At 43.1% G+C, this 23,934-nt stretch overlaps 2 protein-coding genes across 3 annotated transcripts; one reads left to right on the top strand and one right to left on the bottom strand.

Annotated features, from left to right (window-relative positions):
- Window positions 1–656: 656 nt before the first annotated feature.
- On the top strand, window positions 657–17,899 carry LOC129602315 (uncharacterized). Of its 2 annotated transcripts, XM_055501314.1 has the most exons (4): window positions 657–803; window positions 4,607–4,726; window positions 13,831–14,002; window positions 17,458–17,899. In XM_055501314.1, the coding sequence occupies exons 1-4, from the start codon at window positions 747–749 to the stop codon at window positions 17,553–17,555; spliced, it is 447 nt and encodes a 148-aa protein (XP_055357289.1). In that variant the 5' UTR covers window positions 657–746; the 3' UTR covers window positions 17,556–17,899. The 2 variants fall into 2 exon arrangements, 1 of the variants encoding a protein (XP_055357289.1); XR_008692383.1 differs by lacking the exons at window positions 657–803; window positions 4,607–4,726; window positions 13,831–14,002 and adding an exon at window positions 16,643–17,185.
- A 3,897-nt stretch (window positions 17,900–21,796) lies between these two features.
- On the bottom strand, window positions 21,797–23,710 carry LOC129602314 (enolase-phosphatase E1-like). The gene is made up of 3 exons (XM_055501313.1): window positions 23,254–23,710; window positions 22,738–22,986; window positions 21,797–22,569 (listed from the first exon to the last, which is right to left on the bottom strand). Exons 1-3 carry the CDS (start codon window positions 23,708–23,710, stop codon window positions 21,797–21,799), a joined length of 1,479 nt encoding a protein of 492 aa, XP_055357288.1.
- Between the last annotated feature and the right edge of the window lie 224 nt (window positions 23,711–23,934).

Below are 23,934 nucleotides of genomic sequence, written 5' to 3'. Positions count from 1 at the left end.
TTAGTTGCTTCGATCGATCATCAAAACACACTGACATTCAATGCTCAGAGAGCCAAAATCTACCAGATTTCTCTAATACAAACTGCACGGCGCATAGTGAATACATTGAACAGCTGCCGTCAGCCAATCAGAAAAGAGACACGTCACAGACGGTAATTCCGTGGGGAAATCCCCAGTGCGTAGTGCAACGGAGCACTACCGCACCCCTCGTAACACACTCCCGAAGGTGGACGTAGGGTAGCCATCGTCTCACAGGGTCATTGCTGTTACTGCCTGAACCTCTTACAATTTTAATTTCTGTCCGCTTATTAAATAAGCGGACAGAATTATAAATAAAAATTTTATCGTGGTATTTATTTTTATTTATTGTGGTGGGATAAATTTTATCGTGGTATTGGGTACGCTCACCTGATATCCATGCCGGATATTTTCGTTCCAAAATTCATGTCCGTGATGGGCTGCATTCGCGTAGCTGCGTTTGGTGTAAACCGGTTGCGTGTGCATTTTGCTGTGTCCGGGTTCGCCGCCATCTTGGTTTTCCACAATTTCAGGCTCGTGATTCATCGCTTCTTTCCACAGCTTCAGTTCGTCGACAGTATCCGACAGTTTCTTATGTGATTCTTTCAAGCAACCAATGTTTTCTTCGATAGTTTCTGTATCCTGCTTTTGATCGAGGTCTACCTGTTCAATACGGCCTTTCAGATCTGCATCAGATTGGAAGAGCAAATTCTTCGAGAGATTCATTTATGTATACATACGAGTACTACTCTTCTATATTTTCGCCGCGCAATGGCTTCTTCAAGGTATTTATTTTATTCTCGTAAACGATCTAGTGCGGGGCTTGCCCGACCGCGTCCGCCTCAGATCAGCACGCGCTCAGTGTTCTTTAATTCCTTAAAAATTCAGATATTTTCTTCAAAAATCAAGCCACATCGAGACAGAAAATATGATTTTAGAGATGTCTTCTCCCTGCTGCATCTCGCGGTGGTGCACTCTTCTGTCTCAAACTGATACGATGAATTAACTTCAAAAAATGATTAAAATACGAGCAGGAACACAGGAACTAGGAATCTCTATCAAAGTTCCTGTGAAACACACCACGAATACCTTAGTTCTCACTTCCGGTTTCGGGTAATACGAGGATCAGATGGAGGGCGAAGGTCAACTGTGACACAAGTATACTGCGGCTGCGTATAGGCTATAATCCGCAACAAGCAGGACGCGCGGCGCTTAAAATACTCCTGTACTCCAGTAGACATCATCGGCAACTGTGGGCTTTTAAGTCCACAGTATTTATAATTTTCTACCATCATAAGATGGGGGACATTATAGAATGTGTACCAGGTATTACAGAATTCTACGCTTCGCTCAGATAAGCTATACTTACCCTGCAAGCTTAATTTTTAATTTTTACACAAAGTTGTAATTGTTCTTATAACATCGATCCTTTCGCGCAATTTGCGCCCTTCAGCTTGTAATTTATCAATGTTTAAAAATTAGTCGTTCTCCTTTACAGTATGTAATAGGCTATTTTTTGGCCAACGTTACTGAACCTTCTGTGCCATACTTCCATACTTCGCAGCCACTGGTCACTTGTACAACACTTGGAGGAATTGGCCACCGGTCGTGTTAGCCATGCTTCCTGCTCCTTATTTCAGCTATCCCATTCTGTTGAGTTGTGCAGCCGGATATGATATTACTTTCACTGTGCACGTCACTCGACGTGTGGTCCACAAAAAAGCCTGTCCTTTCTAGTACCCGCTTCTCCTTGGTTAAGAACGTGAAATTTACTCCATAAAATAGAGCGAGTAATTATTTAAACTTAACGCTATTTATTTTACCAGTAATCGCAACATTGACTAATTGAATGTTATCTGTAGAAAGACCCGCTTCGGTGGGGGAAGGGGGCGTCTGCTTCCCTATTCTAGATTGTTGGCCGCCGGGGCGCGGATTTAAAGTATTGTGCCCCTTTCAGCCGCCCTCCGCTCCCACCAGTTTTGGGCCGCTACCCCGGCCGGTTTTCAGGCAAAACGCCGCTCACCGGCGAAAACCCCCGTCCTCCGTACCAAAAAAACACCTGCGCGGACATGTTTGTAAAGCTCAGATAAAGCCTTAAATGCAGAAAGAAGCGTGCAATTCACACCGTGCGATTCTCCACACGAGGTCCATTTCGGAAGCTGTAAATATGATTCCACCGGGCTCCGTAGACAGATTAAGATACGTTGACTGTGACATGTATGTATCGGGCCCCCAGTTAACGCGAAGTGGCTAGCAACTCGGTCCTTTTGCGGAAACGGGCCTACCGTCGACGCGTTACACTTTTATGCACAACCGTAGCATAAGACACATAAAGAAATGATTTTTGTACTTTAAAATGGGTTTAATAATAGTAACGCATTTGTTGTTGCTGAGAAATTAGCTTTTAAAGTGAAAAATTTGAAGTCGATTTTTACAGAGTACAGATCTGAAAAAAAATATTCTGAAACGGCCATTTTATAGAGCGAAGTATTATAAGCTTATTATACGGACAGAATTTTGATTGATAACAAACAGAAAAAGAAAAAAAAATCGGGGGTGCCAAAGAAGTGCTTGGGGCACTCTACCCCTGGATATATTTGACCATATCTGCTGAACAAAACCCTAAACAGAGATTCTGTCCGTATAACAAGCTCAGGTTGCGGTACTTTATTTAATGCGATTTTATTCGCAATTTTTTGCAAATAAATGTATTTACAGCTGATTTTCAAAGTTTTTTTACGTTTTGTTCACTGTTAGCTTGCAAAAGTACACCTCTTTCACGGCTTTGGTGCCGGTACCGAGAGGTGCTGGCTGCCGCACACAAAAGCACATACACATGTGGAGCAACGCAGATTGCAGAACAGGCAGGCAGCCATATGACATTCATGCAGACTGATGCAGTCATAGACGCTAAAACAAAAGACTGCAATCAGACGGCAGATTTGCGTTTATGGCGTCTTTTGTTTCTCTTTCTTGTTAACAAGCTCAACAAAGCTGGACTGGGCAGTGGCAGATTTTGATCGCACCTGATTGCGATTATTTCAATGCCAACCACTGATGTCGGTGGCGATTAAGGAATATGCCATCACTCACAATAAATGCGGCTCAACCCATTATTTTGCGGTTCACCTTACGTGCCCCCCTCTACCAGTTGTGCAACTTTAATTTTTTGCTTGTTAACGAAAAAATATATACTCATTACGATTATCGCGTTATGTAGTATAAAAAACGCTCTATAAGATGAGCTAAGGTAATTTTTGGGAATTACGAGTATTTTGAAAATTCGCAAGCCACTTCGCGTTAAGCCTTCGGTACAACCTTGTGTAAACGTTAAACAAGTGACTTATTACTCGTTTACCTGCCTGTAGGCCCCATCCCGCTTCGTGGGACAGAGCGTACATGCTGTGGCTCTCAGGGCTGGACACTGATAGCGAGTCGGGGTTGTTTTCTGTAATCTGCGGATGGTCGTACCTGGACTAATCTGCCGGAATGCTGAAATGTCGTGATAATCAAACGGAAGACCGCACAACGGCTTTCGAACTAACACTTACCAAAACAACGACACAATCGGTAGAACACTCTCTCAATAGTGTTACTGACGCTAACTGAAAACCTAAGAAATGTGTGGAAACTGATGGCCTGACGAAGAGAAAGTCCAGAAATCCCTGCTGCAAACACGAGAAATACAGAAGAAAATACGAATATACTTACCTGTCCTCACGCTACATGGTATCAGAAGCGACGGAAAGATCGCCGTAACGTCATTCCAGGCGGATGACCGCAGCAATACAGGGTACCGGTGGACCGCACCCAGTTTTTTCCCTTATATACAAAGTGTCGTAACGTACTGACTTGTGCAGACACGTTTTTTGCCAGCCGTTTTTGGGCGTATTGCCTATACGCACGATAAAACATATTTTTCTCACTCCGATCCCGCTTTGGAAATTAAACTTCAAAATCTGCTCTTGCTGTTGACAGCAATGTTGTGGATTAGACGGATAAAGAACGGCAGCAGTGCAGATCGAGGGGCATTACCCTCATAAAGTGACTGATAACACAAAATCTGCCTTGCAGCCGGTTTTACCGCTGTGCATGGTTCATTCTCCTTCCTGAACTGCTTTAATGTGTTTTTCAAAGTTCGAAGTGTAAAGGCCGGCATCATTTTCGACAGTTTTAGCAGTGCACAGGCAGAACCGGTCAACCGGCTTGCAAAATAAACCAAGAAAATTTATGATAACTTTTGCAATCCCAACGTGGGGTTGTATGAAACGCAGTTAGTTTCATCCGGGGCATCGAAGCTTGAACGAAATATTTTCCGAAGCCACGGAGCAATATTTTGCGATTTTGAACTGTCTATGCTGCGGTGCGCGCCATCTCCACTGACTGCCTTGTTTGAAATATATTTTGTTGCCGATATATTGCGAAATCTGTAGCAACACTTTAATCATTCACACATTTCTTTTTCTCTGTTGGTTTCGAAACTTGAAACATAACGACCGGATCGCCGACTTTGGATGCGATGCAAGTTTAACAAAAGAGTCAGATCTAATGGCAGGCCGACGCTTAGCCTACATCTTTCGGTTTTCAGATTTGGACAATGGGATCATGGGAATTCTTGTATCGAGCGAAACCTAACATCGAGTTGTACGGAACTCGGAAAGTTGACGACGCAAGCGACTGCTACCCAACTAGGGCCTCCACTGATAAGGTACGGACTTGCCATTTCCACCTTTGTACTTAGACGTTTCTCCCTGCAAGTAGCCGTTTTCGGCCAATGTCAAAACGCCGGCAGAATTTTCTGCCGACCGAATTTTTATGGGGTGAAAACGCCGGCCGAATTTCCGGTGGTCAAAACGCCGGCGGAATGTTTTCAACATTTTCAATTGTAAGTAAAAATATTAAAAAATATTACCTGCCTCGAGGCATACTTGGCAAGCGGTGTATAATAAAGGTCTGGAATCTACACTTATGCAATTACACAAGTTTCTTTATCGGCACGATTTTAGTATTGCTTTGACACCGTGTCTAAAAACTCGCAAAAGAGAATCAAGAGGCCGCGCAAAAGAGACAAACAAGGTGCTACAAAATAGGTGGAAAACCAACTTAAAGCGATCCTCGCATAAAGTAAAGGGTTAACATATTATATACTGTATTCGTTTCAGAAGAAGCTTCTACCTGTACCCATACATGTTCCATCGTCCGACAAATAAGCAAAATAAAAGGAGCATCCACTGCGCTTTCAGAAACCAATCACCAACCATATACCTGACAAACTAACAAGAACCACTACTCGTACGGTCGCTCGGTTGGCCACCTATAGTAAGTGAATGGGCGATGGTCGTTCAAAGTGGCCACCTTTTATTATAAATTCCACAAACCGATTTCCTTCCGGTTTTCTTCTTTATCCAATTCAGCATAACGTACTCTACACATAGTACTTCGAATTTTTGAAATATCTTGAACCGTTTTCATGCAGTTGCGTTGTTAAAAAAACAGTGACGAAACACTTAAGCCACGCCACGCGAGCCACTGCACTACAGAATGATTACTGCAGTCACCGCCAGACATGTGCGGCTGCGCTGTCTCTTTGTAAATAACACATGTGCACAGTGAAAGTGAATACACCTAACGAACAATTTTCAACAAATAAATAAGGGTAACACTATAGCCATCCCAAACACCCCGTTTTTTTATAGGCTCCCCTTTCCGCACCCGTTAATTATAGGCACTGTTTTTTTTATTTATTTAATTAATTTTTTAGACTTCCTGTTTTTTATAGGCACCCCTTAAGTAAGTGCAAAACTTGTACGAGTACTTTACAGTTTACACGTTAAATACGGTTTATTGCCATGGCCCGCTCGACTATGGAGATTAAGCATCTTGATACGTTCACTGCATGGCTATAAAAAAAGGTGGCGATAAAAAACAGGGTGCGAAATGGGTGGCTATAAAAAACCGGGGTGAAAAGGGGTGGATATAGTGATTTCCAATAAATAAAGTAATCAAATTAAACATACATGAATCTGCATTTATCTGCGCAGCCGCTCATACGTGGCGATTACTGCAATAAACATGGCGTAGTGCAGTGGCTCGCCTGGCGTGGCTTAAGTGTTTCGTCACTGTTTTTTTAACGACGCAATTGCAAGAAAACAGATCTAGATTTTTTAAAAATTTCCAATACTACGTATAGAGTACGTTATGCTGAATTGGGTAAAGAAGAAAACCGGAAGGAAATCGGTTTGTGGAATTCATAATAAAAGGTGGCCACTTTGAACGACCATCGCCCATTCACTTACCATAGGTGGCCAACCGAACGACCGTACGGGTAGTAAAACAAAAAAATCATTAATGTTGCAAAATCAACGTTACACCCCACGTCGCCCATTAAATTTCAGCCCGAAATTTTGCGATTGCAGCCAACTCCTCCTTAGTGAACTTAACAGCCCCATCGAGATGATTTGCAAATTGTGCTGTGAACTGCGGATGACGCCGTTTAATGCATATCGCTCGCAGACAATACTTCCTTGGTTTAGCTCGGTCAGTTATCGCTTGCCGATTACTACCACTGATATACTCAAACTCCTCGCGGACGACAATGATGTCGAGTTCCGGTGGATTGTCAACAAATTATGCTATCAGCGCTTAAAATCTTATCGCAGCGGCTGCTGTGCTGCGCGACGAATAATAACTGGGTTGCGGCGGCTCTGAATCGCTGCAGAGCAGCCAAGGTTTGCATTCCAAATGCCGCTGCCGTCTGGCACAGAAAGACGTCGTTGGTCTGCTGCTTGAAAAAGACTTGCGAAACAAAACGTGCGCCATCGCATACAATAACAATAGGGAAACGGAGTACATGTGGAATGCTCTTCCACTCACATTCAGATACACTTACGCTCTACACTCAGCCCATATGCGTTTTGACCAGTCCGAGCGATTTTGCTCTCCCCTTTGTCTTTTGATAGGGAGCAGGGAGCGCAACAGACGACCAGGACCTACATGTTCAAAAAGGCGATTTGGACCGGGCTGCAGAGCGTTGCAGAGGACGGTCTGCAGGCCAGACGGGGTCTGACTCAGACCGCTTGCCATTTTTATTGCCTCTGCAATGCAAACTATCCCTGATTTGTAGCGATTTGAGAGCCGCCGCAATCCAGTTGATGTTCTGTGTTAAATGCATCAACGAACGCCTTTTCTTTGTGCGCGCGTCTGCGCGTAGAGATTCCTTTACGAGAGTCAGCAGTGCCAGTCTACACTCAGAAGTTCTGACTTATCTCAGGTACGTTTCAAAAGGGATCAGACTAGATCACACTTCGGTGTTATTGCCGCTGTGGCATTGTTGAACACCTTGTTTGTCTCTTTTGCGCGGCTTTTGCTTTCTCTCCCGGTCTCCCGGGAGTTTCTATGCACGCTGTACATGCAGCAGCACTAAATGCGTGCCCTTAAAGATCCTTATGTAACTGTTAGAGTGCCCAGATCTTTGTTATGCACCGCGTGGGAAGTTTACCACGAGGCAGGTAATATGTTTTAGCATTTTATTATAACTAATTTAAAATCGAAAATGTTAAAAAAATTTTGCCGGCGTTTTGACCACCGGAAATTCTGCCGGCGTTTTGACCCCACAAAAATTCTGTCGGCAGGAAATTTGGCCGGCATTTTGACCACACCAAAATTCGGTCGGCAGAAAATTCTGCCGGCGTTTTGACATTGGCCGCCGTTTTCACCTGTCGGTTTGACACGTGACAATGCCCACCAAACGGCTTGCCTTCACTCAATGGCCAAGTGGGAGATACTGACAAAATTCGCTAATTTGCTAAGACTTATAGAGATTAAAATAGCCGAAATTTAACAATACACGCTTCCCCACACCTCCAGGGGCTCCCGCTGGCACTCAGGGGCTGGGGTAGGGGCCTGCATGTAGGAAACTTTTATATAAAAAAAACTTATGGGATACCACAGAGGAAAGTTTTCGAGCCAAGCCGACGCGTTATTTTCTTGAAATTACGCAAAAACATTATTTTGCAGGGATCAGGTGCCAGGTTTCGCTGTACTGACGATAGAAGAAGGACGGGTATTTGTCACTATTTTGAACCTAGTGTATTACAAGTTTATATCACTCTCGTCCATGTGCCTTGGAGGCTCATTAAATTTTTCAGAAAATCATAATACGTTAGTCCGATGGCTGATTTCTCGCAATCTAACCTGAACTACTTCGTAAATTTATTTCTTCGAATTAGTTTAAGCGTTTTGTAAAAAAAAGGAACTGAATAATTTGAATTTACAAATTCCAACTGCTTCCGGTGGGTGAACAAAATGCCTAACTCGGGATGTAGCAGCTTGATTTAGCATGTGCTGCGAAAATTTTGGTAAAGTGCCCCGTTACTAGTCGTGGCAAAGTGCGACGTAAAACTGTAATTACGTATTTCGCGCCAAGAGCACAGACAACGGCAGATGCTGGTTTAATCTTTAAAAAAATCTATTTTTTAATTTGGTACATTTCTAGAAGTTAGTAGCACACAAAACACATTTAATGCACGAAATGGCTGCGCGCGTGAGTATCGCGCGCGTAGTACTTTGACTACCTGCGAGAGTTTCTCGCACCAAGAAAATCAGAGTTATCAAAATTAGAAATTAGAATTGTGACCCAACCTTTACATCAAGTACAAAATCTATACTACGTGCGAGTCCCATAGTTTTGAGATCTCTACAACCATAAAGCTTCTAGAAAAATGGGCAACGCCATTAGATCCGGGATGGTTCAGAAGTGGCCGGCATGTGTTTTTTTATGAAAATATCGAGCCGGCATCAAGACCAGATTAATCCAACCCACCTTAAAGGTCACCTTGCAACTTAGAAATAGTTGCTTAGAAAACGCTTATTAAGTAGAAGATCTATACTACGCGCGGCGCCCCTTAGTTTTCAGATCTCAATAATCAAAACGATTTTTTTAAAAACTGAAAACGCCAGTTGATTGGTCTCGGTTCAGAACTGGCTCACATGATTTTCGTTTTGAAATTCGTTCGACCAGAATGGTGCCGGCACGACGCCACAAACGATCCAACCTACTTTCGAGGTGGCCTTGGGACTTAGAAAAAATTTGCCTAGATACAATACGAAATACCAATTGAAATAATTATTACACTAATTAAACCGAAAATTAAATAAATTATTGTACTTATTCGAACACACGCGCTATTCAAACATTGCTGCCGGTGCAGCCGAGCTCGAAACACTTTTAAAATCAACCGATATAAAATGTAAAAATATCAAATCTAAAATTATTACGAAAAATCACTGGACGAGTAAGTGACCGAAACACCATAACTGCCCACCAAGCGAAATTTCCAGGTGAATGAGTCACCGAGCGGGCTTTGCTCTTGCTTACCTAACGGGCTCTGTGCACTGGACAGTAGTTGTAGCAGGTTAAATTCCTCACCTAGCGATTTTTATCCTTACCTAGCGGTTTTTCTTACCGGACCGGTGGAGCATTTATCCGGCCATACAGCACCGTGCCGCTCATAGCGTACAAATTTCCTTCAAGTGCAGGGTTAGGGTACAGTACACCGGTAATGTGTACAATCCGGCATGATTTCATGCTACAATCCGGCATGATTTCATGCTACAATCCGGCACAATTAATTGAGCCACCTACCGGTATTAAGTTTAAGTTTAATGGTTTAACGTCCGCTCACATTCAGGGCAGAGCCCAATTCGAGGCAGCAGACACTCACAACAATACTTAACAATTCTCCAGAATACACAGCATTTCAGGTCAAGCTTTAAACAAGAAAACAGCAGCGTATTTAAAAGGCAGGGGATAAAGTTATAAACGGTGGCAGTGACACCTGACCACTGGCAACTGCCACCGGCAGCGGCAGCTGCCACTGCTTGTTCTGGCAAGCGATTAAATGTGGCAACTGCCGAAATCTTGAAATGGGATGATTCTGCCATCCAACGATAATCTCTATATAAATTATCTAAAAAATTCAGAAGGAAGTAAGTCGCCTCTATACAGCTGATCTCTCGGCTCTTAAGCTTGAGAGCAGTGCATAGCTTCGTGTGCTTGAGGCAATCCGATGTAGTGCAAAGCAAACGAAATTACGACTTTCCTGAGTTCTCGTATAGTTTCCTAAACACATACTGGTGCAACCTGTTTTGCTGTGGAAGTTATAGACGAGTTAAATCATCCATTTATGGATTCGGTTTTCCATAATTGTACGGTTCATGTATACAGTGAAACCTCCAAGATACCTACACCTTCGTTCAAAAATTTCGTACGTATCTCAGAGGTGTAAGTAACATAGAATCGCCACCCCAAAGCCCCCCCTCCATCGGCCAGGGTTAAAAAGAGGGAGGGATAATTAAAGGGAGGGATTTTCTTTGGTCAAAAAGAGGGAGGGAAAACTAAGGGAAGGGATTTTGAGTGGTCAAAAAGAGGAAGGGAATTTCTATGGTAAGAAAAGGTAAGGGAATTTGGGCGATACTAAAATTTGAAAAAGTACAAAGCGAGCAAAATTTGAGCAAAACAAACTTTTCAAGTACTACCCCCGGAAGCTGTTACTGCGTAATAGCTTCAAATATAGTGGTAGTCTTCCACTTTACAAAAAAAGTTATGTCAGATTTTCTCCGCAGGTTTGGTTTTGGATGCTATAATCATGGAAAGTTTTCATGTTCAAAAGTAAGTAGTTACTTACAAATTAGCCACATTTAGCTCGTTTTGAACCTACGCACCCGATCGAAGCGAGCTTTTCTTCAACAAGCTGACGAGCAAAACGAGCCCGCGCGTCTAATTGATGACATTTGAGTCATTCGGTCTCTCAGTCGGAGAGTGCCCCCGAACTTTGGGTCGCTGCGTGACCTTTTGGTCGCCAACGATTTTATTTTTGATTCTTATGTAACGAAACATGGCGAGTCAGGCTCTGTAAGAATTTAAACTCTGTAAAAGTCAAAGATTTCTTTATGCATAAACGTGAGCGCCGTTACAAACTGGTACACCAGGTGACCTCGAACCTGGGTACCCGAGGTCGGCACCAATGTTTCCACTGTATATATGCAGTTTGATCTGCTAAGTTGAACTGAAGTACTCCTGACATCCCTAAATTTTTAAACAGTCTGCTTAAGGTTGAAACCGCAGTATTGGGTTAGGACTGCGTAGGAGATCGTCGCACACGAGTCAAGAATCGTAGCCGATATTTTTGGGTCATTGAATTAGTTTTCAAAAAACCACTTGAACATGATTTTTTTATGTGACTTTGATTTTTTAAAATATTTCGTAATTCAGAAAAAATGATGTCCATCAAATTTTGTCTGCCGGTATAAAATGTAGGAATCAAAGTGAAATTGAAGGCTAGGTAAAATTATTTTAATTTGAAGGTTTTACTTTCTAAAAATTATTGTCAATTGATTTTAAATCAACTTATTTTAAATCAAGTTTTAAGCATTCAGGTAATTTTCGAACCAAAATCTGGTATTTATATTATTTTCTTAATACATTCTGTATCTACGTTATATATGTTTTTCACGTTTTACACGCCAAATTAATTTCGGAATTTGCACCATAATTCTAGATATATTTATTCTTTTAGTTTCGCAATCAGTTTTCAAACTTAATATGTTCTGATCTAAGTATTAAAATTACTGGTCTATTTGTGAATTTAAAAATAACTTCAAATTAGCCTGTACTGGTAATTAGAAATCAAGCTTATCAGCTCTTTGAAATTAAGCTTTTTGAATGATTAAATCTACATATCTAGAATTGTCTATATCACGACTTAGCACTTTACTGCAGCTCGACCCAACACACACTGATGGTCTCACACTGATGACCATACGCTAGCAACATGGTTGCTATACTACGCCACAGTCTAATTGTCTTATACTTCAATGTTTAACAACTGGATATTTAGTAAATCTTTTTTTATTTTCTCTATATTGAATCAGAGCATTTGAGCAGTACAGAACGTAAATTTTACGTACCTTACAGCTCATATGCTCAAAGATGTAGCTTTGTACTTAGATCTGTAGAGCTTCTTATTAGTGAACATTTTTGCTTGTTTAGATATGAAAGTGGGAAGTATTTTGTTAGTGAGGAAATCAGATTACCTATTTATATAAGTAATGAGAATGATGAGATGAATAGGTACAGAGTATATTATACATTTAGATATTTCGTTTTGTCAGAACATGACGCAGAGGGCACCCAAACGCACACTTTATTGTGAAAGCAATAAAGCCAAAAGCCCAACAAAACCACAAAATTAATGCGGATGAATACTGGAGAAAAAATGGCTGCTTTAGAACCTGTTAATTCCGTGTTGATCAAAACGTGAGTGAAACGGCACGCTGCAGCTGCGTGTCAGCTAAGAAAATCGTCGGCGACCAAAAGGTCACGCAGCGACCCAAAGTTCTGGGGCACTCTCCGACTGAGAGACCGAATGACTCAAATGTCATCAATTAGACGCGCGGGCTCGTTTTGCTCGTCAGCTTGTTGAAGAAAAGCTCGCTTCAATCGGGTGCGTAGTTACAAAACGAGCTAAATGTGTCTAATTTGTAAGTAAGTACAAGCCCGTTTTCAAACCTGTAGACCGCTGTAAGCGCGACGCAGTGAATAAGCGCACAGTTAAAGGCTAGGTTTCATCTACTCTACACTGGATGCATTGGCGTAGAGCACTCAGTCTTTCTCATACTTCTATCTCTTACACACCCCTCACACCGCAGTGGCGTTAATGACCAATGCGCCGTTACGTGCCGAGGCAACCTGAATGGCTCAAGCCCACGTTTTTCAAATATCCCGCTTACAGCGGTCTACAGGTTTGAAAACGGGCTTGTACTTACTTTTGAACATAGAAACGTTCCATGATTATAGCATCCAAAACCAAACTGCGGAGAAAATCTGACATAACTTTTTTTGTAAAGTGGAAGACTACCACTATATTTGAAGCTATTACGCAGTAACAGCTTCCGGGTAGTACTTGAAAAGTTTGTTTTGCTCAAATTTTGCTCGCTTTGTACTTTTCAAATTTTAGTATCCTTAAATTCCCTTACCTTTTCTTACCATAGAAATTCCTTCCTCTTTTTGACCATTTAAAATCCCTTCCTTTAGTTTTCCCTCCCTCTTTTTGACCCTGGCCCCCCCATCGGAGGGGCTACTGTATAATGAGGGCACTGCCCCACCGCATAGTGCTCAGTACACTGCAGGCAACTGCACTGTACACTGCATGCAGTTCTGAAATGCAGATGTTGGCTTAGTTCACACAAATTTTGATCACTTTACGGCACAGAAGCACGCGGAAAAGTTTCTCCCACACAATTCACACAGAAAACATCGTCCAAATCAGTTCAAAACAAAAGACAGCATTCAATATTGAGCTAGTTTCTTTGAATTTTCCCAATTTTCCCATCAGGTATTTTAATAAATTAAATGCTGACTCAGCGGTGTACGTACATTCGAGGTGATTGCGTACATGCGCAATGCTTAGGCGGCACAGAAAAAAAGGTGTACGTGTAAGCATCGTAGAGGTGTACGTCACGTAGAGGTTCCCCCATATACTGTAGTCTACGGAGAGTTTCGGTAAAAAAATTTTTTTTACTCAAGTGAGAGGTGTAAGTATCTTGGGAGTGTACGTACCAGGAGGTTTTACTGTATCGCCCTTGGCTCACTGCATGAACGGTGAGTAGAAAAAGTACTACGCGCGTGAGTACTCTCGCGCCTACACCTGACCTTTAATGAAACATAATTTGCGTAAAGAATATAGTAATAAATTTTCACCAATTACAATAAGGAAACGGCGATATAGACAGACAGCTTTCTGGTAGTTGCAGGATATCAGCGAGCATGCAAGTTCCATAAAATCGCCAGATAATTTCCTCAACACGCCTTTGTTTGGTAATAACCATGAACTGGCCTGCGCGCCGATTGGTAATTTGCTACATCTTGACCACATATCGGCCTGGAATGGCGGTTTGCCGATCACGAATCCGGCGGCGACAGCTGGTAAGATAACATTAGACTTTGTATCGTTCTCATTATACATATTTAGACCACGGTTTGGATTTATTTGTAATTTGAAATTTTCATTACTTTTTTCCAGCAAGAGTTTAGACAGCATTCTAATCACTCTTCCACGTGCTTGGGCTGACCCCCAGGGCGTGGCTACAGCAACACTTGAATAACCTATTTTAACAGAACGTAAGGTATCAACTCCAAGAACAATCTACTTGGGCAAATTTTTATATACCGGATTACTGTATCTGTCTTCACAGCATAGCTGATTAAAATGATGGAGATTTCGAAGTAGATCTTGTGCGCGTCCCACATAACCTCCTCAAATAAAATAATGAATACTGTATGTTTTAAAGACTTTTCCTGCGATATCGCCCTATTCATGTTGAAGAAACTTCTGCATCACGGGCAACAAGCGCTTAATAACCGGGAGCAAAGGGTTCTACTGGGCATCGGAAATGGCTGCAAGAAAGCATCAAGGCGGTGCACAATGCAGCAAGCTAGAGACCATATGTGGATCGCGTTGAAGGAAAATCTCAACAAATGCTTAGAACATGCGAAAGCTGATAGATTTTCTAGTATGTCTGCTTATATTTCCACACCCACGCTCTTGAAAAAATTACATTTGCGTTTAGGAGACGAAGCGTTTGTCAAAGACCGTGACTTGCTTTACATTTTATGCGGTATACTTATACGCAAGCCATGCGGTCGCAAGTGGGCCTTGTCGTACCTTTCAAGCAAATTCCGACTGAAAAACTGGCATCAACTGCCTTTGGCGGATGTTTTACCCAGGTGGAAGACGAACAGACTTGAAAAGAAGAATAAAAAGCTTCGGAAAACAATTTGCTGGAAGTTTAATTCAAAGCAACGGTGTGAACGACCCTTGTGTGTCAAGCAACATTTGTGCATAAAATGTAACGGGCCACATCCGTGTGTCGACTGCGGAAAATCATAATGCAGTTTCTGTCTGCCAACCTCCGGAACATCTGCTAATTTTGAAAGTGACTTCGAATTCTGCTCATAAACCCATTTGAAGAATATCCGGCTACAGAATTATTAGGATTTTCATTTTTTTCGGCAAATTCTTGTTTTTATTTATTGCTTCTTACGCGGTAGCTAATTAAATTCAAGCAAACACAAAATATTACAAATACTCAAAGTTTCAGAATTTGATGACTCTTTCAGAGCAGAATTTTTTTTTGTTTAAGTTTTTATTCGCCTGGTTTACGCATCGGATGTTCTAAACAAAAGTAACAACCGCTTGGTAATTTAACTTCCAGGGTTGTAAACCAACAAGTTAGAGATCTGATCTCGATCCGATCTTATCTCGATTGTAGCCGGCATAACGGTTGACAGGTTCACGGCTCACAAATCAAACCTTTTGCCGGCAAAAAGGTTTATTTACTTTTTTGACGGGCAAATGGCTCATGGTTGGTAAACGTAAGTGTTACGAGAGCCGGTGCCTAGGCCTGTTGCAATATTGCAACACATACATATGTACTTTCTTCTTTATTTCGATTCATAATTATGACAGTATTAACCAGACACTACTGCTACAAAATTAGGTACTACCAAAACATCCAATACCATCATTAGCGTTATTGTTGCATGTTACTGTTGTGCCAAGTCGAAACCGCACTTTTTCGTACAGTGATTTAAATGCTAATCGTATACGACTCACTGTACGAAATAGTGCGGTTTCGACTTGGCACCACAACTGGGAGATATGGATGACTACGTAAATGTTGTTGTTGTTGCAGGCATGTTGTTTTACTTGTATCCCCAGTACCCCACCGTATTTCTAGCTGTCCCTCATTCAGTTTTGTGCTCTCAGCTCAGCGTTCGTGTGGAGATAACACAAACTTCGCCTGTAATCGTAAGACATTTTGCCGGGCAAGATGGCTCACGAACGTGAGCCATACTGCCCGGCACGCAGGCTCACAAAATTAATGTCAAACAACATATAAAACAAACAAACAAACAACATATCAAACAAAAACAACAACAAACAACAACTTTGTTTTTTCGCATTAATTTCAAACAGCATGCCTGACAGCCTTGCGACCGTACTGGACTGACAAAACACAAGCAGACGGTAATAGCGGCTTCTGATCTGCAGATGTTTAAAGGCGATTCTAATATGCAATTTCTGATACATTTATCCCCGTAAGCGAGTTCAGTAGTGTAGTCGAACATTTATCATTGGATTTACAAGGAATCTAGTTTCTTGACCACGAAAGAAAAATCTTAACACGATAAATACACAAATCTTTGGACAAAAAATCTTTATTTTATGACTTGTATGACATACAAAGTCGCCAAGAACTGGAGAACGGACTGTTTTTATATTTGAAAGACTATCTTAAAGATAAGTCGAAGTCATCGAATAATGCTTATCAATGGTTATTTGCTATAGACCTAGGCTATGGCCCTCGTAACACGTATATTTACCAACCGTGAGCCATTTTGCCGGTCAAAAGAGTTAACAAACCTTTCTGCCGGCAAAAAAGTTTGATTCGTGAGCCGTGAGCCTGTCAACCTTTCTGCCGGCTACACTTGATCTCTCTCGATGATCTAAACATTGCGACTGCTGATGGTTTTCTCCGAGCTAGGCATAGCTTGAGACCTCAAGGTGGCGTTTCTACCTACCTTATGGGGTATGTCTTAAAGTGACATTTTCACTTCGGTGGTATCATCTGTCATTCGTCGGGCAGACTTGCAGTGTAACACGGTGATCTTCGCTTCTCACTTCTCCATGAGCTGCCTTGTCCCTTCGATCTTCATTCCCAGCTACTTTACAGGAAAGTATAAGTGTATCTTGTGTATGTATTTCTCTGTTCGGCCACTCCATGTTTTGACACGAGAAAAGCTAAACCGCGCTCAAGCTCTATCTCCGACTCAGACTGCTCAAACTCTGACTCTCACTACTCAAAGTCTGACTCTGACTAAGAAAACTTAAGAAACCTAATAATGTCGTGTGAAGAGACTTCGTACGGTTTAGTGTAGGAGACTAACCACTTCCCTGCCACGACTCAATCGGTAGAGCAAACTCTTAAATCAACTGTTACAGTAGAAACTGGAGGAGACTATCAGGAACACGAGGGATCTGGAATCCCTAAGCGATTGTGCTGGATACTCCTAACTTCCGGTCGATACACATGCGGGTCGAACGAAGTACGAGCATACCGTGTTTACCACGCTATAATCCGATGCAAATTACGAACGTCGATATCCACAGAAAATGCTTTACTCCGCTAACTCACAATCATATGCTCAACACAGGAAAGTTAAAAGCAAGTAGTCTCGAAATCTGGAATCCAAGACTGCTACCGATATTAGAGACGACATGAGAATTTATAGACTAGAAGAAGTAAACATCAAATACACCGCTAAGCCATAACTGAGCAACGAATCACAGAACTGATTAACTGATATCCGTGTTGCAGGTAAAGGCGGACAGTCAGTGGATGTACGGTGGAATCCTCGTACGTACTCCTCTCCACACGTCACCCCCACAAACGGTTTTTTGCTCCCGCAAACGTAAACAAATCCATCCAGTCCATCCCGCTGGATTGTGTAGCACTCCATCCTCCATCCTGATCCTCTTTCCCATCCTGCACAATCCACGCATGTCCATCCGATGCCCAATGACTGTACGCCTGATCCGATTAATGTTAGCGTAGGATCCTTAGCGTTGGCGGCATCCGGAAGTCCATGGGATTGGCGAGGTGGAGGTCCAGGATCCAGGGAGGCTAAATTCTACCACTAACTACCAGTACTGTGCCGTGTAGTCGTGATGTTTCTCTGTGATGTAGTGACTGGCACAAGGCTTTATTTACGCATTTACATGTACTGAAATACTCAGTGTATAGATTGGTTTATAAAACGCAATGAACAAAAACGATAACTTCCGCTGCTTTTAATTATTAAGCAAAATTCCGTAAAGATGCCATAACGGAGACGCAGAAAATCTGGCATACATCAAGTTCAATCCGAAAATTATACTACAGATTTGTGTACAAAATAAAACTTAAAAAGCCAACGAATACAAAACGTCACTGCACAAAACATTATTCCTTACGCGGATAATTCTGCAGACTAATAATGGAAACGGACTTCGGCTGCACATCTTCTTTATCTTCGTCAACGTCCATCGGAATAACTGGGCGATACGGAATCTCTTCGGACGGAGCTCGAACCACGAGTTCAGCTACTGGTTTTTCAGGTTCTTCCTGCTGATCTGGTTCAGACGGCTCTTTCTCGTACTGCTCATACAATCCTTCGGACCACTTATCGTATCCATCCACATCGAAGGTATCAGGAGCAGACCACGGTTCGTCAGGGTTCTTCTTAATCAATCTGCCCGATGAGTTGTTCGTCAAATGCAATTTCACCGATCGAATCCATCGCTGCTTATCCTCATCATCCCCAATCACATCGAGAATCGAACCGACTTGTTCTTCAAGAACATACTGTCTATCCCATTCCTCATTCTGACGGCGAACTTCTTCCGTGTCTTCCATCGACTGAATATAGACCATTGAAGCAGCTGACATCTGCTCACGTTCTGCCTTAGCACGGTCATACGCTTCTAATGCTTCAATGCCTAAACGTCTCGCTTGACCTGTGATAATACGACGCGGCATAATGAAAAGTATAAATGAAAACCTGAGGATACTGAAAAATGAAAGATAAAATATGTACAATCCGCACTGTGGAATAATACGGAATAAGAACTGAAAGTTCTCCACTTGTTGAATCTAACTATGCGTTGTATACAGTGTCTGTACAATTTTACGCGAACTGCCATATGGGAGGAGAGTACACCGGAAGTGCCGTTAATTCCGATTTTATTCTTTTTATTTTCGAAGTTGTTTCCGCATATTACTCATAATTTAATAGCAATTTATTACCACACAGTAATCCCAAACGTTTCAGGTTCTGATTAAATTAGTACGATTAATACAATTTAATTAACACTGGACAGTCGTCCTCATTTCACCGCTAACAAACAGTCCAAATGAATTTTATTAATAATTTTAATTTAAACAGAAAATGGCTCATCATCGATGTAGAATTTACGCGGCTTGCTCTCCGAGCTACTGGATTTTGATCCAGATTCAGACTCTTTTAACGGGGATAACTGCTGCTGATGGAAGGTAGCGTATCCTTTCACAATCGGTGGTGCTGAGTATGGCTCCACATGTTCATCCTGAGCTTTGCGCTTCTGACCGACGATTTCTCCTCCAAACAGCAATGGTGCGATTTTCGACCAACGCTGAGCACTCACATTCTGGCGAATGAAGGTTTTCGAAGCCAGACGATCTTTAGGCTGTACTGTCTCCACTAGATCCATGGCTTTACTAATGAGCTGAGCGGCACGAACCATCTGATGACTGGGTTCGTCTTTCTGCGCGTAAGTGTATCCAAGTTCCGGTGCAGAAAACACTGAGGATGTCGACAGTGTTCGTTCCGGCAGCGGTGGCGAACCAAACTGTGTAGAGGCTAGAGATCCTCGCCGATATGCATGTCCGATAACAGGAATCTTATTGATGGATTCCAGGGATACTGCTGCACGAGCACTAGCTGCACGCTTCTCTTCAATATCTGCTGTATAACGCTGAAAGAACGAAACAGATCGCTTGCGTTGGGCCATCTCACAATATCACACTCACACTAGAGCAAATAGCTAAAAATTAATCCGTGTAATTTAAAACTGCACTGACTACTGTTCAGACTGTCAACTCTGGTCACGGAATTAAAATTACTGCGAAGTGAAAAATTTATAAGTTCAATTGCGGATACGGCGTACAAGTGTATTGTGTTGCACTGCGAGGTGCGCGCTATACTATTACAACGTAACTGTGATTAGTGTGCGAGTGTACTGTGCGTACTCTTTATTTCCGGTTTAACTGATTTTATTTCGAGTTTATTTCTTATTTCCTACTGATTACAAACGAACCAGAACTGCACGACTTTTCTCGTTTTTATTATTTTTTTGGATTTTACATTTCATTATTTTAGGGTCCCTGAGGGTTGCGTACGATCAATCCTTCACTGGGACGACGGTCTAATCCGAATTTGTCCCATTTCCGTTAACAACAAACACACAAAACACGAAAGAAACAGTTCAGTGGCCTTGAAAATGACACGCCACATACCAGTAAAAATCCAAAACAGCAAAATTGAAAAGAGCAACAACATCTAGGTCAGGTCAAGTAATATCACAGAACAACAACAAGATCAAAAATGTCTGCCGATGACCAGTAATAATCAACAAAAAATAAATGAAAAATTTACCATATCACTTGCTGCTGCTTGGTGCCAAGGAAAACAATCCTGTCTGTCCCACGCTCGACGAGGCTGAAACAGCGTCCAGACGGCGACTGACTCTTCGGCCATCCTACGGCGCTTTTCCATCTCTGCTTCGCGGTGTTTCTGTTGCAGTAACTCCTGATCCGCGACGAAGTTCGGTAAAAATCATGCGACGGTTTTCCGATCCTATCGCGCGATGCTGAGTGGTCACGCACTGGTACTGCTGCTGGCGACACAAACTGTTCTACACCCGGTGGCAATCCTGGATGCGACGGTAACGGGACAGGCTGCACACTCACTGGGGCTACTGCAGGCACAACAACAGAAGCGACAGGCAAAAGGTCACTTAAGCCACTATTCGCTCCTGGTGATGCCGATCAGCATGAGAAGCAACGGGGCCAGGCGGAACCACAGGTCCATTTTTCGGGTTTTCAGCTGGTGGAGCCGGCGGCGCAGGTTGCGCGGCATCGACGTCCATAGGGACGCCGGGATCCGCCACGCGCTGAGGTGGATCATCATGTCCAATAACAATCTGATTAGGTGGCGGCTGCCCCAGGGGTCTGCCTCCACGAATCCAAGCTGGTGGGCCACGACGGAGATTGTCGCCTCCGTGGCCTCGCATATGTTGACCGCGACGCGACTGAAATCTTCCACGGAAACCGCCACGGTGGTACCCACTACGGTATCCATGCTGTTGGTGCTGTTGGGAGGATTGGAAAACGGCATCTACGAGCTTTTCAAAAGCTCGAATCGGATCAGTCGGCGGCATCACTCCGCATAACACACAACAAAAACGATGACCTTTTGCTCACACAACAAGAAACACAAAAAGTTACACCGGGAACTGAAAGAACTTGCAACACGCCGGTGCGGCGCTGAGAAAGTGCAAATTCAAATGAGACAGCACTGTGCCGATTAACTCTGCAGGTGTGCGCTTTTGTACTGCTAATTTACCGATTTGCATAGCTACTGGTACGTGTGGAAACTTCCCGACAATTCTGACCAATCACAGCTCTCGGTTACAGCTCTTTTAATTCTCTTAAATTCCGTTACGTCATCAGTGGCTGCATACAGATTCACTCTTCCGATAAAAACTGTTAGACTAGGCACGTTCACAAAAGACTACAGATCATCAGCCAAAAGGCGATTTACCGATCAGATAAAATGCAAATTGAAGACGTCCAAAACTACAGATCCAAACTGCGAGATTGTGAACAACACGGAAGTTTTCAAGATAGCGAAAACTCCGCAACAACGATAGGCGTATGATGAACAACAAAAGAAGCACAACGTAACAACGATTAAACTGCTCAGATTACTTAGCTTTAATAAAAATGGATGGCACAAACGGATTCTGCGGAAACATGCCCTTGTTATCTAGAATAGTGCTCGGTGGTGGCGTTGGTTGACCGTATTCCAACTCCAATGAGCGTGGTTCTTCTGCTTCTTGTGGGGCCATGTCCACTGCCACTACGTTAGCAATTCCGCTGGAGCTGGATCAGGTACAGCTTCCTTAACAGCTGGAATTTCTTCTTCCGCTTGCTCGACGATTTTCAGCGGCTGCTGTTCTTCCGTTTCCGACTGTTCGTCAGCTTCCTGGACTGTTGATTCGGCACTCTCTGGCTGTTCCGTAATATCAGCCGTTTCATCAACATTATCCGATTCATCCGCATTGAGTACCGCGACTAACTCGTCAAAGGTCGCATTTTCCATGGCGATTTCCGCTGCCGTCTTCTTAGGGACGATAGGAGGGTGCTCGAAATCTGGCATTGACGTATCGTCATCATCAGAATAAGTTATGAGCGCATCCGCGAAAATCTCGCGCTCATTTTCAGTATCCGTTCCCGTTTCATGGTCTTTTTCTTCTTCCAGGCTGACGAGAGTAGCAGCAGCTGGCTCTGGCTGGTACATGCTGACAGCTGTATTGGCTGGCTGTTCACCGTTGACTTTTCCGTCTTCAGCCTCCATCTCGTCGTGCTTTCGCTTAATACTTCCGATAAGGTTGAAGCGCACTTTCCGCTCTGCTTGAACTTGTTGCACACGGTGCCATTCTGCCTTTGTCTCCACACTCATTTCCGATGCAGTACTGTTGTCCGTAGTACTGCCGCTCTCGCGTTCGGTGTTATCTTCCGTATCGGACTTGTCACTGTCAGTTTCACTGCTTGATTCTCCCGTATTTCCGCTATCCGATTCAGCAGCTTTTTCTACGGCCGCTTTAATATCCGCTTGCTTTTCGGATAAATCTTTAAGAATACAAGCAAAACCAGGATGTACATAAATATACTGCCGTCGTAATTCCCAACATAATTCACGCGATAATTTGTCAGTCCATTTCGTAAGATCGTAGCGGTGTATGAGTTTCCCCGAATAAAATAAAAACTTCGAAAGCCAGAGCCGTGAATAATACTCACCATCCTTGTCAATGCCAGGGTGATGGGCTTCTGTGATAGCTGCTTCATCGAATTCTTTAGCAACGGCTAAATCCGGAAATTTCTGAATGACCGTGTCAACTGATGACGGCTCCGTTTCGGAATCGACTCGTCCCAGACCCACAGCGTTCAATTGTGGTTGACGGTTGCGTCGAATCGGACGCTCTGGAACTCCTGTGCGTCGTGCAAAACCAGGACGCATCGGACGCACTGCTGGCTGCGGCGGTGTAACTGCAGAATGACACATTTTGATGGTTTTTTAACTGAGTGTGTCATGTTGTACAATAAAGTAGGTATTAAACCTTATTTCAAATTCTACCATAATATCCAAATTTATAACCATCGCGGGCTGCCATGTCGTGTGAAATTGAAACAAATTATGCGGTTAAAATCATTTATAAATCGACTAGTTTACACGATACCTTTCATTGAAAACTGTCGAAAACTGCGATAAGGTTTTTAAATAATAATGTCTGTCGACAGACACACTTGCCGTACCTGCGTCATCTTCGCCCTCCGATTCACTGCTCGTTTCCGACAGGCCGAAGGCACCAACCAACCGAATGCGAGGATTCACCTTCGCTGGCGGCGTGCTGCTATTCGAAGACGAAGACGACGGCTGGGCATTACGCCAGTGCGTCTGTTCCGGCGTCTGATTGAAGATCCCGCCGCGCGCATTGCCACGAACCAAGGCACTCCGTTCTGCAGTATCGGCCGATGATGGCTGGTTATCCACCGCATTTGCTGCTGCATTCTGTGGGCCAAAAGATGATGGGCCAGCATGCGATCTGGTCACTCTGCCCGCCGACAAATCCGCTGAAGATCCCTGACGATATCCGAAAGGATGATCGTCATTGCGTACATGAATACCTTGCGCCCGCTGCTGTCTAGTTGGAATAAACGGCGGCAAAGTAGGGGGCTCTTCTGGAAGCTCAGGAGATGCTCGTCGCGACATAATAAACTTAAAAGATGGGGGTAAACAACCCATAAAATTAAAACATGTATTTGCCGATGCACAGAATTGTACTGATGGCACTTTGCGCAATGAAGAACTCGGAAGAAATTTGAAGTTCTGAATTTCCGACCGGCGTGCTCTTCAATACTGAACTGATTGAATTGAACGGTGTTGCCACCAATGGGCGGTTGTCCGATAACAGGCACTCGTTCCCTGTTACTAAA

The sequence above is a fragment of the Paramacrobiotus metropolitanus genome, unplaced genomic scaffold (assembly GCF_019649055.1).
Source record: "Paramacrobiotus metropolitanus isolate TYO unplaced genomic scaffold, Prichtersi_v1.0 Parri_scaffold0000395, whole genome shotgun sequence".
Lineage (NCBI taxonomy): Eukaryota > Metazoa > Tardigrada > Eutardigrada > Parachela > Macrobiotidae > Paramacrobiotus > Paramacrobiotus metropolitanus.
Note: the sequence above shows the minus strand (reverse complement) of the source record. Positions and strands in the feature narration are given on the sequence as shown.

What these genes read in the sequence shown, in the direction of transcription:
- LOC129602314 (XM_055501313.1), bottom strand. Translation starts at nt 23,710, where the DNA reads ATGTCGCGACGAGCATCTCCTGAGCTTCCAGAAGAGCCCCCTACTTTG. An exon ending in GGAGGGCGAAGATGACGCAG is followed by an intron (nt 22,987 to 23,253) that starts GTACGGCAAGTG and finishes GTCATTCTGCAG; the next exon opens with TTACACCGCCGCAGCCAGCA. An exon ending in CCCTGGCATTGACAAGGATG is followed by an intron (nt 22,570 to 22,737) that starts GTGAGTATTATT and finishes GTATTCTTAAAG; the next exon opens with ATTTATCCGAAAAGCAAGCG.
- LOC129602315 (XM_055501314.1), top strand. Translation starts at nt 747, where the DNA reads ATGTATACATACGAGTACTACTCTTCTATATTTTCGCCGCGCAATGGC. An exon ending in CGCGCAATGGCTTCTTCAAG is followed by an intron (nt 804 to 4,606) that starts GTATTTATTTTA and finishes TTCGGTTTTCAG; the next exon opens with ATTTGGACAATGGGATCATG. An exon ending in GAATCCGGCGGCGACAGCTG is followed by an intron (nt 14,003 to 17,457) that starts GTAAGATAACAT and finishes TCCGTGTTGCAG; the next exon opens with GTAAAGGCGGACAGTCAGTG.